The 16231-nt window shown below is 45.7% G+C and overlaps 2 protein-coding genes across 4 annotated transcripts; one reads left to right on the plus strand and one right to left on the minus strand.

Moving 5' to 3' along the window:
- Positions 1–47: 47 nt before the first annotated feature.
- Positions 48–12036, plus strand: slc12a9 (solute carrier family 12 member 9). 3 transcript variants are annotated; one of them, XM_060056619.1, is made up of 15 exons: positions 62–158; positions 243–356; positions 2136–2403; positions 3111–3245; positions 3367–3504; positions 4306–4608; positions 4888–4995; positions 5425–5536; positions 6064–6221; positions 6508–6590; positions 7216–7340; positions 7563–7755; positions 8015–8189; positions 8906–9052; positions 9700–12036. In XM_060056619.1, exons 3-15 carry the CDS (start codon positions 2193–2195, stop codon positions 10566–10568), a joined length of 2757 nt encoding a protein of 918 aa, XP_059912602.1. In that variant the 5' UTR covers positions 62–158; positions 243–356; positions 2136–2192; the 3' UTR covers positions 10569–12036. The 3 variants fall into 3 exon arrangements, with proteins under 3 accessions (XP_059912601.1, XP_059912602.1, XP_059912603.1); XM_060056618.1 differs by having other exon boundaries at positions 48–356; XM_060056620.1 differs by lacking the exons at positions 62–158; positions 243–356 and adding an exon at positions 406–1334.
- Positions 12034–15965, minus strand: hsd20b2 (hydroxysteroid (20-beta) dehydrogenase 2). The gene is made up of 11 exons (XM_060056629.1): positions 15733–15965; positions 14708–14754; positions 14503–14578; positions 14280–14390; positions 13978–14045; positions 13624–13668; positions 13492–13526; positions 13302–13383; positions 13072–13137; positions 12579–12728; positions 12034–12489 (listed from the first exon to the last, which is right to left on the minus strand). The coding sequence occupies exons 1-11, from the start codon at positions 15881–15883 to the stop codon at positions 12394–12396; spliced, it is 927 nt and encodes a 308-aa protein (XP_059912612.1). The 5' UTR covers positions 15884–15965; the 3' UTR covers positions 12034–12393.
- Positions 15966–16231: the final 266 nt, after the last annotated feature.

The following is a 16231-nucleotide window of genomic DNA, read 5'->3' on the forward strand; positions in this document are numbered from 1 at the left end:
CTCCGCGGATACTTCAAAACCCGTACCTCTCATCTCTGTGCTATTTAAGCCCTCCTCTTTCGCTGGTCACATGAACACTGTCTGTTCTCTCATGGGACTATTGTACGGAAACCGAAGGCGTGTCGTTGTTTCTGAGCCCTGTGAGAGACAACAGACAGGTTTGTGAGGACCTGCAAAAAAAAGACCCACTAACTTCCCCCTTCCGCGGATATAACAATTTCATATGTAAATATCCAAAACAGAAGTGTCCAAAGGGGCCCGGGCGGTGTGTTGAACTGAGATCGGGTCGTAGTCGTGCACGTCACATCAGAGGACGGTTTATTTGGGTCGCGACCAAACTCATCACAACGCCTCGGGTAAGTGTGCATCTCTCTTTTGTTTGGCCATAACGTTAAACATGTATGTATCCGGAACGGCGGTGCATCATGATGTAGCCAACTAATGTCAATGTTGTAGGATCATAAGGACTGACGCAGTAGTACAGTTCGTTGGTTGCAGTCAGCGAGCCTGCCCAGAAGTTATCCGACTCTCTAATAACACTTTTGCAGCTTTTGACTTTGACAAGATGACAACTAGTACTCCGACTTGTATCAATGAGCAGCCTGTTTGGGACACCATGCCGTGACAGTGTGTCGGATGCCTGGACAGTGTCTGACACTGACGGTTTGTGATAAGGTGGCCAAACATGCACCAGTGGGGTTGAAAGGGTAAAGTATTTGGACCCTTCTCTTAGTCCCGGGCCCGATATCGATATGCATGAATCGCCCATTTGGTGGTGACACAAAGTTGACTCATGCAGTTCTCATTTGTGTCCTTAGTTTTCCATTTGTTGTCACTCATGAATCCTAACTGGAAAGGTGGGTAGGCATTATATATTGCACCTTTAACGACAGCAGTGGCCTACATACATTTTATTACAATTTTATTAGAAATCTCCAGGACAAAGGTGATATACAATTGTATATGTTGTTTACTTATCGTTGCTATAACAATAATACCATTGGGACGCAGCCTATGAGAGTAAATAATAAGGAAGACACCCTGCAGTTGTAACTCGGTTTGGTTCAGAAACTAAGTAAAATAAAATGAGTCCGCTTATGATGGAGAGCTGAGGGTGCTGAGGCCAGCTAGCTGAGGAGGTGGATATATCCTTTCGAAACAGTCACTGTGATGTGTTTCTGAGGGGGGCTGATCCAATGAGTGTATTTATAAGCTGATGTAGTTAATTCCGAAGCAAACCCTCTGTTCTCCTTCCATAACTCTCCAGCCGGCAGTATTGCTGACCACAGCATGTCCCCGTTCAAATGGCTGAAAATAGTGTGGCAGAATGAATAGTCTGTGCATCCTTCCCAAAAAAATATTTTACACAACTGTCTGACTTTTTGCAAAGCCTTGTGACTTAAGTGAGTTGGAATGTTGGTCATGAGGAACCATACGTATCTTGGGCAGTCAAAACAATCCACCATTGCAAACACTGTATCAGGGATCAATTGCCTCGCAGGCGCTTTTGGATAAAAGTGTCTGCGAGGCAATTGATTCCTCTCCCCAGTACCTTAATCATAGTAGTCATTTTCAGATGGCACTAAGGAACCTGCAGAGGTCTCGATATTCTTGCTGAAGGATGCTTAAGAACATGCAATGTGGCAACATATCCTGGATTACAGAACCTTGATGTTTATTCATATTACCGATCTGAAGTGTATGGTAAATGCTGAACCTGAGGGAACATTGTGTTCATGATTATCAAGAATGTACAATAGGCCTATTGATTGCACACGTCATTGTTCTTCAGTTATAGTATTCCTTCAGTCAACACACTCAAAGATAGAAAATTGGATTCAGGACCTCACCACAGGTCCTGCCATGATATTCATCTTTATCATGGCTTCATGTAGATTATTATTATTATTACCCATAGCTTTCCTGCATAAAGTCTGTTTTCTACAGCAGAGATGTTCAGCTTTATTGTTGACCGACTTTAAGAGACCCACTTATTATAAAACCGGTTCTGTGATGATATACAATAACTACAACATCTGGTTGGTTTTTCTATTGTTCTATTTGATTTAGATTATTTAGAAAACCACTATACGAAATCCATTTATTATTGTTCTCATAATTTATTATTAATATAGGTGATTCTGAGGAAGTCAAGAGTCCCCCCCCCCCTCCGCCCCATCTGACACCTGACCATGTCCAACGAACACACACCCCTGCTGACCTCCGGGGTATGTGGCCTGGCCGTCGGCATGGCAACGGTGTGTGGTCGGGGCCAACCGGGGGAGTCGAGCCCCGTCCACGCCGGGGCCCCCAAGAAGGAGCCCCGAAAGCTGGACACCTTCTTCGGGGTGATGGTGCCCACCGTCCTGTCCATGTTCAGCATCGTGCTCTTCCTCAGGACCGGTGAGTGGGGGGGGGGGCTCTGGGGGGGCTCTACATAAAGACACTCCAGGATCACAGTGAGGCAACGTCCAAAAATAAGATCCCTACAATACCAATCGATGACCTGAAACCCCCCAAACTACACTCGATACAGTACATTCAGGGGCTCCTGTGGAAAAGGTTCTGATAGTTTTAACTATTTCTCTTGTGGTAAGCTCCTTTATGATTTCAGGGAGACCGTTCCACAGCTTTACAGTACACTAGCATAGCATTCTTTTCCCTGTTTCGCCTCATCGTGTATAGGGGAAATCCATAGGTCATATGTAGGGCGGTCCCAATACGGTACAAGGATACATGGACCAGATCCTAACAACATACCTAGATTTAGATCAGCTCTCCACTTAACCATAAAATAAGCACGTGATCATGTTTCTATTACTGCTGTCGTGTTTATAACACTTGGGTTTACTTTAGAATAGATAACAGCTAACCCAGGGAATTTGACACTAAGTCGCTAACAATAGTTAAGCATGTGATGCACCTGTTTAAGCGGTCACAGAGTAGGAAACTATCAACAAGGACGCTTCCTAAAAAGGCATTGTAGTTACAAAGCCAGCATGAGATCGAGACAAAGCCGTAAAGCACTCGTAAAGAACAGCTCTTGCTTGTGTTCCTTTTGGGAGGACACCGATGGTGATGTCCCGTGGTCTCCTCCCCCCCCCCTGCAGGGTTCATCGTGGGCCACGCTGGTCTCCTCCAGGGCCTGCTAATGCTGGTAGTGGCCTACACCATCATCTCTCTCACCATACTGTCCATCTGCGCCATCTCAACCAACGGAGCCATCAAAGGAGGCGGGGCCTATTGTATCCATAAGGGTGCTGACCAAAGGATTCCCTTTTTTTCTTTTCTTTCTGTTTGGAACATGCCAAACACAGATGTACTTTGATTGATTTGAAAGATGGGCCTTGACCAAACCCCCGTCAGACATGATAAGCCGCTCGCTTGGGCCGGAGTTCGGAGGGAGCATCGGCCTGATGTTCTTCCTGGCCAAGGTGTGTGCCTGTGGGGTGTACGTCCTCGGTCTGGTGGAGGCCATCCTGAACGTGTTTGGCATAGAGCCCGGTGAGCCTTCAAACCTTTTCCTCCCTTTTGTGAAGTATTCTAGTTGTGTCCTCCCAGCCGGGGAGGCAGTATGGTCTTTCATGAGGCATTGACTCCTTATTTTTTTAAAGAATGTTTTGTTCAGCATTTAGCAGACCCTTTTCCAAGGCGACTTATAGTGTTTTGTTGACATGAGTCATTCAGGAAGAGCAGGTAGAGTTTCGCTCAAGGATGCCTGCACAGGTAGTGTGTGAAGCTATCCGGCACCACTGGCCTTTCCTGAAGAACGCCTTAACAAGTATTACATTAGAGTGTAAGTGAACCCCTCTTTCTTCTGGAATTCGAATGATACAAAATTTAAATGTATCTCAATGGTCATGACTATTACGATTTTTAAGATAGTATCAGTGTTATAATGGGCCATGTTGTACACACCGTGACGCTATACTACAAGTGTCCAAGAAGCTTGCCCCCCCCCCCCCCCCCAACCGCGCTACACATCCACGCACACCGCGGTGTTAGCGTAGCCTCTTGACGTCGGTGCGGCTCAGGGACACGCGATTTCTAAGTGCCCTCGGGGGGGGGGGGGGGGAAAGGCACTTAGGTGTCATGAAATAAACCCGACCCGAGTTCAGAGGAGGGTAGAACGGTTCACAAACGGGTTGGTCGCGACTGGCAAAAACATAGGACGTTACTCTTGTTTGTCTAAAGGACAAAATGGCTCAGATTGCTAGGTTGAGGAGGATACAGAACATGGTGCCGTTCTTAAACTACAACCTCCTGATCTTCCGTGTGTTTTAACCCCTCGCGGGGGCCCCCCAGACGCGGCGGTGCTGGGGGGCGTGCGGGTCCTGCCGCAGGGCTACTGGTACAACGTGCTGTACTCGGCCGTGGTGCTGCTGCTCTGTCTGCTGGTGTGCCTGGTGGGCGCGCACATCTACGCCCGCACGGCCTTCGTCATCCTGCTGGTGGTCAACGTCACGCTGCTGTCCATCCTCATCAGCCCGCTGGCCGTGCCCGCCCAGGACTTCAACATCACGCACCACGGGCCCGGCAACCAGACGCTGCACTACGACGTCTCCTACACGGGCTTCAACGCCACCACGCTCCGCGGCAACCTCTGGCGTGAGTGCCTTTCGTGTGTCGGCGGGTGTCTGCATAAGGATGTGAAAGTAAACCCGTTAACGTGTGGTGTGCGAAAAGGGCATGTGTTCAGATTAGAAAGGTGTGTGTGTGTGTGTGTGTGTGTGTGTGTGTGTGTGTGTGTGTGTGTGTGTGTGTGTGTGTGTGTGTGTGTGTGTGTGTGTGTGTGTGTGTGTGTGTGTGTGTGTGTGTGTGTGTGTGTGTGTGTGTGTGTCACATTTACATTTACATTGTTCCCCTTTTCTCCCCCTTGCGGCGCAGCGGGCTACACGCTGGACTACAGCACCAACTCGGTCATGTCCTTCGCCACCGTGTTCGCTGTGATGTTCACCAGCTGCACGGGCATCATGGCCGGAGCCAACATGTCAGGTTATACATCCAAACACTCAAGCGATACGAACCATCCTCGTGTACTTCAAGCAATATGGAGGGGACTTGATCCCTATTATGACTCAGGTCATATAGGCCTTTCACACATGAACTCCGGATAAACTCTGGAGAATCGGGTCTGAAGATGATCCGGTGTGGACCTTTCCCACATGCCAATCCCAATCGGAGATCAGACGTGTTTACACGTATTGGAAATACTCAGAAGGGGCGGAGTCTGACGTTTGAGTTCTCATATACATCCCAACCGGGTATTATCTGGAGAATGTTAGGTTACTTGTGTGAAAGGCCTAATGGTGATTTGGACTGGTGACTTGACTACAACTCTAGCATGCACAATTGCACATCTGTTTTGATTATTTTTAATATTATTTATTAGTTTATATTTTATCCCATTCCTTCTCTCTGAAGGGGAGCTGAAGACTCCCAGTGCGTCTATTCCCAAAGGCACCATCCTGGCCGTGGTTTACACCTTCATTGTCTATGTGGTTCTCTTCTTCCTGGTCAGCTCCACCTGTGAGAGGTGGGTCCTGTTGCATAGGAATAAAAGTACAATTTTATATTACTTACACAATAACATGTATGTACACTACTGATCAAAAGTTTTGGGTCCCCCAGACGATTTCCGGTTTTCCATGAAAACTCACTCTTTTATTCAACAATTATTCAGGGATCTACTAATCATTAATTTGCTTTTAACACGATTAGCTGAACCAGGATGGTAGCTGGAAATGGGCCTCTGTACACCTATGTAGATATTCCTCCATCTAGAATAGTCAATTAGCACATTAACTATGTCTAGGCTGTATTTCTGATTAATTTAATGTTATCTTCATTGAAAAAAACAATGCTTTTTAAGAAAAAATAAAGACATTTCTAAGTGACCCCAAACTTTTGAACATTAGTGTGTACATACATACATACATACATACATACATACATACATACATACATACATACATACATACATACATACATACATACATACATACATAAAAGATTAAAAACACATTACATTACAATACTGTCTTTCTCTCCTCTGTTTTGAAGGGATCTGATGACGCAGGACTACGGCTTCTTCCAGAGGATCAACGTGTGGCCACCGTTTGTGACCATCGGCATCTACTGCGGCGCTCTCTCGGCCGCCATGAGCTCCATGATCGGAGCGTCGCGCATCCTCCACGCCCTCGCCGAGGACCAGCTCTTTGGTAACACTCTTTGGACCTGGGTTTGGTTGTCTCAAGTCCATTTGTAATTAAATAATAATAAATATACATAATTTTTTCTAACAGAAGCTCTATTGTTAACCAATTCCGTTAGCTTAATGCTACAAGAAGTATAGCTGTCATCTCTTGCCATATATGGGCAGGGACAGTCACCTGACGGTCTCTGCCCATGTATGGCAAGGTCGTCGCAGCCATACTCCTTGTAACATTAAGCTAATGAAGCCTCTATATCTCTATAACAGATGCTGTTCATGCTCTCTCTACACAGGTTTGCCGTTGGCTCCAGCAGCCATCAAGTCCAGCTCGGGCAATCCCTGGGTGGCCGTCGTGTACACGTGGGCCCTCGCGCAGGTGGGGAAGCCTTCATGTTCAAACGGAATTCAATCAATTGTTTTTCAGTCCAAGTGCAGCCGAGTAGCAGACGATGTACGACCCCCCCCCCCGCCCCGCCGCCCCAAAAAAATGAATCGAATCATAATTCTTTTTAGCGGAGCCAAAGCACACAGAGGGCGAACGTAGCTGTTCTGTGTTCTTCTGCTTCCTTCAGATAAAGGACTCGAGTCTATTTGCGATGCAGGAATTCAAAAAACGTTATGTCCCTGTCTACCTCGATACGGCTGTACACAAAGTAACCATGGTTACTTTGGTTTGTTAGAGAATATGCTGACATATGGTAACTAACGATTTGGGCGGCATTTGGCTCCGGAGGGTAGAGCGGGTTTAACTGGTAAACGGAAGGTCGCTAGTTCGATCCCCGGCTCCTCATAGAGTGTTGTGGTGTCCCAGAGCGAGGCCCCTCACCCTAACTGCTCCCGACCAGCTGGCTGTTGCCTTGCAGCGCTGACTCCGCCATCGTTGTGTGAATTTGTGCATGGATTGGGGAATATTGTAAAGCGGTTTGAGTGGCCACAGGTTAGAAAAGCGCTGTGTTAATGCAGTCCATTTACCATCTGTGTGATGCACGGTTGTGTTTCAGTGCGTGGTGTTCGCCGGGCAGCTGAACGCCGTGGCCGGGCTGGTCACGGTCTTCTACCTGCTGGCCTACGCCGCGGTGGACCTGGCCTGCCTGGCGCTGGAGTGGGCTTCGGCGCCCAACTTCAGGTAACCTCGCCGTCCTAACTTCATCATTTAGACACTTTGATCCAACGTAAGTTACGCATGAGATGGAAAGACCACTTGTTTAATTGCAGACGTTTTTGTTTATCGTAGTTTCTTGTATCCATATTTTTGAGTGAGGCTAAGAACTACCAAAGAAGCACACCATCAGAAGAGTAACTGGATAAAAAAAAAACTGCATTTCCCGATGGGACTCCGTTCTGGCAGGCCGACGTTCCAGTTGTTCTCCTGGCACACCTGCCTGCTGGGCATCCTCAGCTGCCTGGTGATGATGTTCGTCATCAACCCGGTGTACTCCTCGGCCAGCATCGTCGTCCTGCTGCTGCTGCTCCTCTTCCTCCACTACAGGTCCCCCACCAGCAGCTGGGGCTACATCAGCCAGGCCCTCATATTCCACCAGGTACACACACACACACACACACACAATCACACACACATATATACATAGAGATCTTTCTGTGTGTGTGTGTGTGTGTGTGTGTGTGTGTCTGTCTTTGTGCTGTCCGTATCATCTTTCACAAGTAAATGGCTTCTATAAATGATATGCATACGTGTGTACACAACACGCACAAACGCGTTCGCACACGCGCGCGCGCAAACAGGACTGAGAATATCACAAAGGCCAACAGAAGTGTCCGTGCCCCCCGGTTCTGGGTCAGGTGCGGAAGTATCTGCTGATGCTGGACGTGAGGAAGGATCACGTGAAGTTCTGGAGGCCCCAGGTTCTGCTGATGGTGTCCAACCCGCGCTCCTCCTCCCAGCTCATCCTGTTTGTCAACCAGCTGAAGAAGGGCGGCCTGTTTGTGCTGGGCCACGTGCAGCTGGGAGATCTGGGTAATGTCCTGGAGGGGTGGGGTCTGCTGGGGGCCGCTGGGCCATGAAATTGGGTTATGGATCTTATCTTCCAACCAGTTGATGTTATGAACCGCTGGTCAACTTGTTGTTTTTTGGTTTGTGTTTCTTGTTGATTATAGCTGGGAATATATATATATATATATATATATATATATATATATATATATATATATATATATATATATATTCTGTATTTTTTGTCATTACTTTTAAGTGTTATATTGTTGTACAATAATTGTTGGGTTTTCCCCGAGTATTCTCTGCATGTCTAGCGGGATGTTACCCAGCTAAAAGTTTGTAGGAAGCTGAGTAGCATATATTCTTACTTTATTTAATAGTAATTTGCAGTGAAAACGACATACTGGCTCAACTTTAACCCTAGCCCCAGATACACAGCAACGCAGTAAGGAACTATTAGTATGTTATGTCTGTTGAAATCATCTCGAAATACAAACCTATATGTTTTTTGGGTTAGTTTTCAATTCGATAATCAACTGCCAAACAATTGGTGTGCCATGGTGTATGTTTTTTACTCCTCAAGATGGCAGCAAATTCACATCTCAAAAGGGATGTGAGTGTGTGTGATTTAAAAAGAGTGACTCCAGAAAAACATTCTGTGGATGTTTCAGGACTTCAGAACACTGTATTGAACAAACTTTCTTCATGTCAGTGTATTCATCCATGTTTATGTTCAGATTCCTTCCCGTCGGACCCGGTCCAGCAGCAGTATAACTTCTGGCTGAGTCTGGTTGACAAGCTGGGGGTGAAGGCCTTCGTGGACCTGACTCTGTCTCTGTCCGTCAGACAGGGGACACAGCATCTCCTGCGCATCACTGGCCTAGGTGAATACCATAATAATAACATGACGAATGACGATGACCATCATTTTACTGGACTACTATTAGGTACATATTTAGATGATTCCAACTGGAATTAGCCTTAAACTCCTCAAAACAGTTTTTAACTGAGTGATGTTTTTAGCCGTTGGCTAGTGAGGTACAATTTGGTATTTAAAATATTCAATGTATGTGATTTTGCTGGATCCCTTTGGCTAATCATAACCAGACTTAATTGAAGTTGTGAATGCTTAATACCCTCCACATTTGACACACTTTGCACACTAGTGGCCTCTCGTGGCCAGAATTATCGCCAGAAGGCATTGGCTCTCTAAAAGGCTCTTTTGTGTGTTGTGTTACTAATACAAAAACCGAAAACAAAATGGTTCTCCACTTTATTGACGTCTCTCTGTCTTTGATGTCAGTTCCTCTCCCTTTATTATCCTGCCATTGATCGGCACAGACAACGTAGAATGAGACCGCTGGTTTTAATCTCCCATCGATCCATTTCATTACAACCATGATCCGTCGAGTCCCATCACACAGCAAGCTCCAACAATACCTCCATCAGAGGCTGGACACCGACGGGTCCGGCTCCAAACTGTGCCTTTTTGATTGTGCTGACTGTGTCGCTCGATCCCTGCTCTGCCAAGGTGGCATGAAGCCCAACACCCTGGTGCTGGGCTTCTACGACAGCTGCACCCCCGACGACTACTTCCTCCAGGACCCGGCCTTCTGCCACGCCTCGCCGGGCAAGACGCAGGAGGACAACTACAACTTCGGCGTGGACCTGCCCTCGCTGCAGGCCCACTTCCCCCCGGTGCGCCACGTGGAGAGCCCCCGCTGGCTGTCCCCCGAGGAGTACGTGGGCATCGTGTCGGACGCCATCAAGATGGACAAGAACGTGTGCCTGGGCCGCTACCTCTTCGAGCTGCAGGGGGAGGGCCGGGACAGCAAGGTGGACGGCTCGGAGCGCACCATCGACGTGTGGCCGCTCAACCTGCTGCGGCCCAGCCGCTGCGACCGCGTGGACGTGTGCAGCCTCTTCCTGCTGCAGATGGCCTGCGTGCTCAACATGTCGGGCCGCTGGCGCCGCGCCCGCATGCGCATCTTCCTGAACGTGGAGGCGGCGTCGGGCGAGCAGGGCTGGGCGGTGAACGAGGAGACCTTCCGCGAGCTGCTGCGGAAGCTGCGGATCCGCGCGGCCATCACCATCGTGCCGTGGGACGCGGCCGTGCAGAGCTACTGCGCCTGCTGCGCCGCGCCGGAGGACGGCGAGGACGCCGCCGAGGCCACGCCCCCACCCCCGCGCGCCCTCTCCGACGACTTCCTGTCGGCGGTGAACGGCCTGCTGATGGAGCACAGCTCCCAGGCGGCGGTGCGCTTCCTCTATCTGCCCCGCCCGCCCGCCCATTACAGCCAATCGCAGCAGTACTTGTCCCAGTTAGAGGCGGTGACCAATCGTTTAGGCCCCACCCTCTTGATCCACGGCGTCACCCCGGTGACGTGCACCGACTTCTGATGGAGGCGCTTTAGACCCAAGGCTTTTAGACTCTTGTCTGTTCTGTGTTCAGTATCTCGGTGTTGTCCTTGGATGGTCATGCAGGGAACATTTGGTTAAATAAATCTAAAGTTAAGTATAATTACTAGGAACAGTCCCTCTCGCCAGCACACGACCGGAGGGCTTCCGTTACTCTCTTACAGCAAATTAAGCAGAAGTTATTGTGCCGTTGGTGTGCTTTATTCCTGCGTTCTCATCACGCTTACTTGTTGACATGGCACTCGATGCCTAATTGCTAGTGTTTCCACCGTCTTAACAATCGCTCCGGCTTCACCTAACATCTCTTCAAGTCTGGTCACTGTAGCGACTTTGTGTGCTTCCCTGTGGCTACCTGCTCTTAGATAACATTTGCCTTTTCTTACGACAGAGCCAAAGATGGTCACCGTGGCGTGGAAGTGTTTTTGTCACGGGTGGTTTGCAAAGCTGTGGTAGACGGGGGGGGGGGGGGGGACTAGAGTGCAAGATGTTAATATTAACTATGCACACGTTCTGTACTTGAAGTAGTTAACGCAGGGTACTGTCGATGTCAAAGGTTGCTTCAGCTTCTGCAAGTGCTTAACGGAGAGTGTACATACAGGACCTCAGGCTAGTTGTGTTCTTGGAACACAAGTATTAGAGCACGTGTTACTGACGTCACATGTTTAGCTTAGGGTCACTAAGGGATCGCTTAAAACGGCTTCACAAAAGCACTGTACACCTGAGTGAGCTTATCTGTTGGGGGAAAAAGAAGAGCTTAACAAACTGAAATTGTACAGAAACTTCTTTGAAACCGGGCTGCTGGGTAGATGTAAATGTCTATGCTTTCTTTTTTCATTCCAGTTCGGAAGAGATAAAAGACCAAACTATTTAACAGATAAAAGATCTAAGCGAACCGAAAATAGCACTGACCAAATGACGTGTCAATTTAGTCTCAAATAAACGGAAACAAAGTTAACATTTGGGGCCAGAAAGATACGGAAACAAAGTGTGTTGTATCGGTATGCATTAGGAATGTGATACCTGATGGTAGCACATTTAATAAGATTTATCAAGGGAATTGTTGTGCACCATTTATTAGAAATATTATCTTTTAAAATGTTACATGGCGACTTGTCCAAACCAGGTTTGTTTGTTATTTTTTCAAAGCTACGAGTTTACTGCATACTGCTCACTTAAAAATGTTTTTGTAATGGTTGATGTGGCCTTGCAGTGCCAATAATAAATAACAAGTATTAGTAAATGAATCCCCATAAGTGCCATGAAGCTTAGGCTTGGCATTTCTATGAAATGTGATTTGCTTGTTATGCCGAAAAACATTGATTATAACAATTGTTCTGGGAATATATTTTAAATTACATTTCAGTATGCATTGTTACCTCTGTAACTGTTACCCTTTTATAGATGAATTGGAAAAGGATTTGAGGGTATTAAATAAATACAATAAAGCTTGTGGTTTTTGTAAAACTTTATGAAGTGCATCAGAAAAAGAATCCATTCAAACTGAATTAATGATAGAAGCTCAACACCAACCCCACAGAAGCCATTACCTTCCACGGCTCCACGTTTTGTGATATAATAATCCAAAGGCCATTCATCAGTACACCTCGTCCTTACTGCAGACATCTGAACAGCCACACATCATGTGACCACGCACAAACACATGGTCAAGTGTTTTTCTCGTTTCCTCTTTTAAAAGCGAGAACCCAATCCTCGTAAGGACCAGCGATGATGAAAACGGGGGCAGTCGCCCAGCTCTTCAGTGATCACCAAACCCTCCGGCTATGCGGTGTGTCCGCTCCTTTAGTCTTTAGTCTTTATGGAGGTTTTCTGGGACCTCTCTGGGTTTTTTCATGAGGTAGGCTAGGCGGTGAACCAAGCCTGACCCTAGTTTTAATACAAAGCTCTATAGGGGGACAGAAAACATTCCTTAGTGAGGTCCCCTTATTGCATAATAGAGGCGTTAAACTTCACTCTATGTCCTATCCTACTGACCTGAAGTCTATGAGAGACGCAGCCGTTGGTATAGTTGGTGTACCCCACGGTGTTCAACGCCTCACGGGCAAAGTCTGACGCACTCTTCACCAAACCGTTGACTCTACAGTTGAAGGTCATGTTGGTGGAGACCAACAGTGGCGCCACACACTGCAGAGAGATACACAATGACACAGGCTTTTCAGAAACATCTGCCATGTTTATTTTTGTCTGCCACTTTCCGTATCTCATCTTTGCTAACCTGAAAGAATGTTTTATGCTACTGCAAAAAATAGAAAATCTTGAAGGTTGCCTCAAACCATGGATGAATGGTTCAGAAGCAATTTAACTGATATATCAGAATCAGAATCTCTTTATTGTCATATCAGCTAAATGTTACAATAAAACGGATGAACACATTAAATATACAAATGGTGTCCAGATTATCTTCCAATCAAGAAACAGTTATGTAGTTCAGTACGTAGTTCATGTAAAGCTAAGCTAAGATCCTCACCTGCACAGTGATTCCCTTAGACCTGTACTCTGAATCCAGACAGAGGGATATATATCGTACAAAGACCTGAAATCAGGACAACAGCTGGATTTAGACTCTGTGTGTTTCTACACACACGCTGGAACATATTGTACAAATGAAACATGAGACAATAAAGAAATAAACAGGTGTGTGTGTGTGTGTGTGTGTGTGTGTGTGTGTGTGTGTGTGTGTGTGTGAAACAACAGTACCTTAGTGGCACAATAAAGCGAGAGAAACGGATACGGACGGGCCCCGATCTCAGAGCCGATGTTGATGATGAGCCCCGACCCTCTAGGGAGACAAAGGAGAACATACACTGTATGAATAAATAATTCAACACTCAAAGCAAGTGAAACAAACGACCACAGCTCCTCAGCAGTTGTCTTATCAAGTTCTCACCTTTTAACCATATCTGGAAGAACTATTCTGGTCATCTGAGGAGCAAGAAAATAAATGATTATCTATTTAAAAACAAAAACATATCTGTACAGCTGCAGGTGTTATGTTTGATACACTGATGTTTTTTTTTACCTGGGTGACAGATAGCATGTTACAGTTGACAACCTGGGAGATTTTCTAGACATGACAGATTAAATGAGATTAGATGAAATTAGGGTAGACTATACTATTCTCACCCCTGAGTGGAAATTTAGGGTTAGGGTTAGGTAACCCTAACCCAGGTTAGGATATTGTCCATAAGGTTGGACTACTATATCTTGCAGATAAGAGTGCTGTTATGGAGCAGACTAATACAAAACTAAAATAACTCAACAGTGCAGCAGCATTAGGGACTACACATATTTGATGACCATTAACAAATGATGTGACATATGATATGAAAACTATATACAGTCCTAAACTATATGGCACATTTGGGAATCTTACCAGTTCTGAATCCGGTACATCCAGGAACTGACTGAAGCTCCCGGAATAGCTCATTCCCACGTTGTTCACTGAAAACCAATCAAATCATCTATATGTATTGTGTGGTCCGCTAGACCCCGAGAACCCCTAGAACTAAACGTAAGGGTAATGGATTTCAAAATGTGTTTTCTTAGTCACATGAGAGGGTGTCCATATTGCTTTGTCCATGGATATTAGTCATATCCATGGACAAAGCAGCATACACTATTGGCCATTGTCGGGCCCATTGGTTGTCTCACGGGGACATCTTGTTTTCTACACACCTAGGATCCCGATGTCGATGCCTCGCAATGCTTCTTCTATCGCAGGATATATGCTTCCTCCTCCAGTGAAGTCTGTCTGGATGGTGAGAGTCCTGCGGCCATATTCAGCCTCTGAAAGAGGTCATACATAACGTTTATTGAGAACAGCAGCAACAGCTAGAAAACCAACAACAACAACAGAAAAGTTTTTGTAAACAGAGATCAAATGTTTATCTCCACCAACCTATTTCTTCTGCCACCATCTGAAGCTTCTCGTTGGATCTGCTGATCAGAACAACATCCAGACCTCTTCGGGCTAACTGTCAACGTCCCGTGGAGACAGGTCAACATTGACAGACTCATCTCGAAGCCCCCAGCATGGCATTTGAAACTTCAACATCATCGGCTGGAAATCATGTTAAGAGCTTGTGGAGCAAGTCAACGCTCACCTCTTTGGCGTAGGCTCTGCCGATCCCTGAAGTGGCGCCGGTAACAACTAGAAGTATTAATAGATATTTAATTTATCAATATATTACTTTTGTATGTTGGCCTTTATTTTTCAGGATATTTGACTTGTTTAAGAAAAGGAATAGTTATCTTTGCCTTTGCAAACCAGAATGAAACTTACAATACAAATTCAGACAGTTAACAATTGTTCTTTATTTTGCTCACCAAAATTGTAGGTCTATCTTCAATCATGCACTAGTGAACATATTGTGTTCATTAAGCAAGTAGCTGCGATGGACATTCAGAGGCCAGACCTTATACATGATGCTTGTTTACATACTCAGGATCCTTATTTACATTCAAAGTACATGACTTTATCATTTAATAATATAAATGTGTACCTAAAAAACGGTTTTGCTTTTTTTACAGATTGATTATGAATTGTGATAGTGATTCATATTATAATTCAATTAAACATTTATGGACCTGCTTAAGTACGTACAGAAAAAAGACAAACACACACACAATCAAAAATGACATGTCTTTTCTGTTAAGCATCTTTTTTATTCTCTATGCTCAAATTCTGCTACTATTCAAAGTGTAGGCTGAGCACGAGACAGTGTTTTCTTGCACTGTTTTTTTTTTGCACTGTTTAAGCACTCATGCATGTACATATTGGCTTGTGCACTATTCTTCTTCTATATTGTTTCCCTGGTTATATATTTTTAGCCTTTTGCATTTAGCGTTTTGCACATTTATACGTTTGTTTTTTTCTCTTATACTTATTATATTTTGAAAGATGGTGTTTGCTGCTGCTTGAAGTGCAATTTCCTGAGGTAACCTTCCCAAGGGATTAGTAAAGTTACTATCTATCTATTTATAAACCAATCTGCAATTTTGTATGAACAGAACGAGATATCAGGTTTTTTTTTACCATCTCTTTGTACAATTGAAGTCTATCACAATTCTAACCATTTGAATCTTGTACTAATACAAACACACGTTTAGGACAAGTGAGAAGCCGTACCTGCCCATTTTCCATATTTCTTCAAATCCACTCGCCAAATTTCTGACAGAAAGAATGTTGTGAATCCACACCAACAGGTCCAGAGCACCTTAAGCAGGATCCAACCGATGCTGACGGCACCGACGACGGCCAGTCCCCACATAAGATCCATGACGGCTCAACTGGTGCTCGCGCCTGCATATAATTACTGTTTGAGAGGGATCCACTGTGCTCCTATATGAGCGGGGTTCTGTAGTTCAACATGAACCCTCCCTTGCTGCTCCAGAGCTAAACCCCGCCCCCTTGTCCAGTGGGCCTTCACCTGACCTCAGATCAACCCTGGAATCGAACCTTTGACGGTAACTTACAGGATGTTTGTGATAACAGGTTATGAACAATAACGTTTCTTTATTAGGCGTGCCAAGTACACGTGCGCGCACACACACACACACACACACACACACACACACACACACACACACACACACACACACACACACACACACACACACACACACAC

This window comes from Gadus macrocephalus, chromosome 7 (genome assembly GCF_031168955.1).
Source record: "Gadus macrocephalus chromosome 7, ASM3116895v1".
NCBI lineage: Eukaryota > Metazoa > Chordata > Actinopteri > Gadiformes > Gadidae > Gadus > Gadus macrocephalus.

Bases quoted from the DNA above. Each gene is read 5' to 3' on its own strand.
- slc12a9 (XM_060056618.1), top strand. From the start codon at position 2,193: ATGTCCAACGAACACACACCCCTGCTGACCTCCGGGGTATGTGGCCTG. The intron at 4,609-4,887 runs GTGAGTGCCTTT...CTTGCGGCGCAG, and splicing joins GCTCCGCGGCAACCTCTGGC to CGGGCTACACGCTGGACTAC. The intron at 7,756-8,014 runs GTACACACACAC...GTTCTGGGTCAG, and splicing joins AGGCCCTCATATTCCACCAG to GTGCGGAAGTATCTGCTGAT.
- hsd20b2 (XM_060056629.1), bottom strand. From the start codon at position 15,883: ATGGATCTTATGTGGGGACTGGCCGTCGTCGGTGCCGTCAGCATCGGT. The intron at 13,384-13,491 runs GTGAGAACTTGA...TTGTCTCCCTAG, and splicing joins CTTCCAGATATGGTTAAAAG to AGGGTCGGGGCTCATCATCA. The intron at 12,490-12,578 runs GTCAGTAGGATA...GTCCCCCTATAG, and splicing joins GCGTCTCTCATAGACTTCAG to AGCTTTGTATTAAAACTAGG.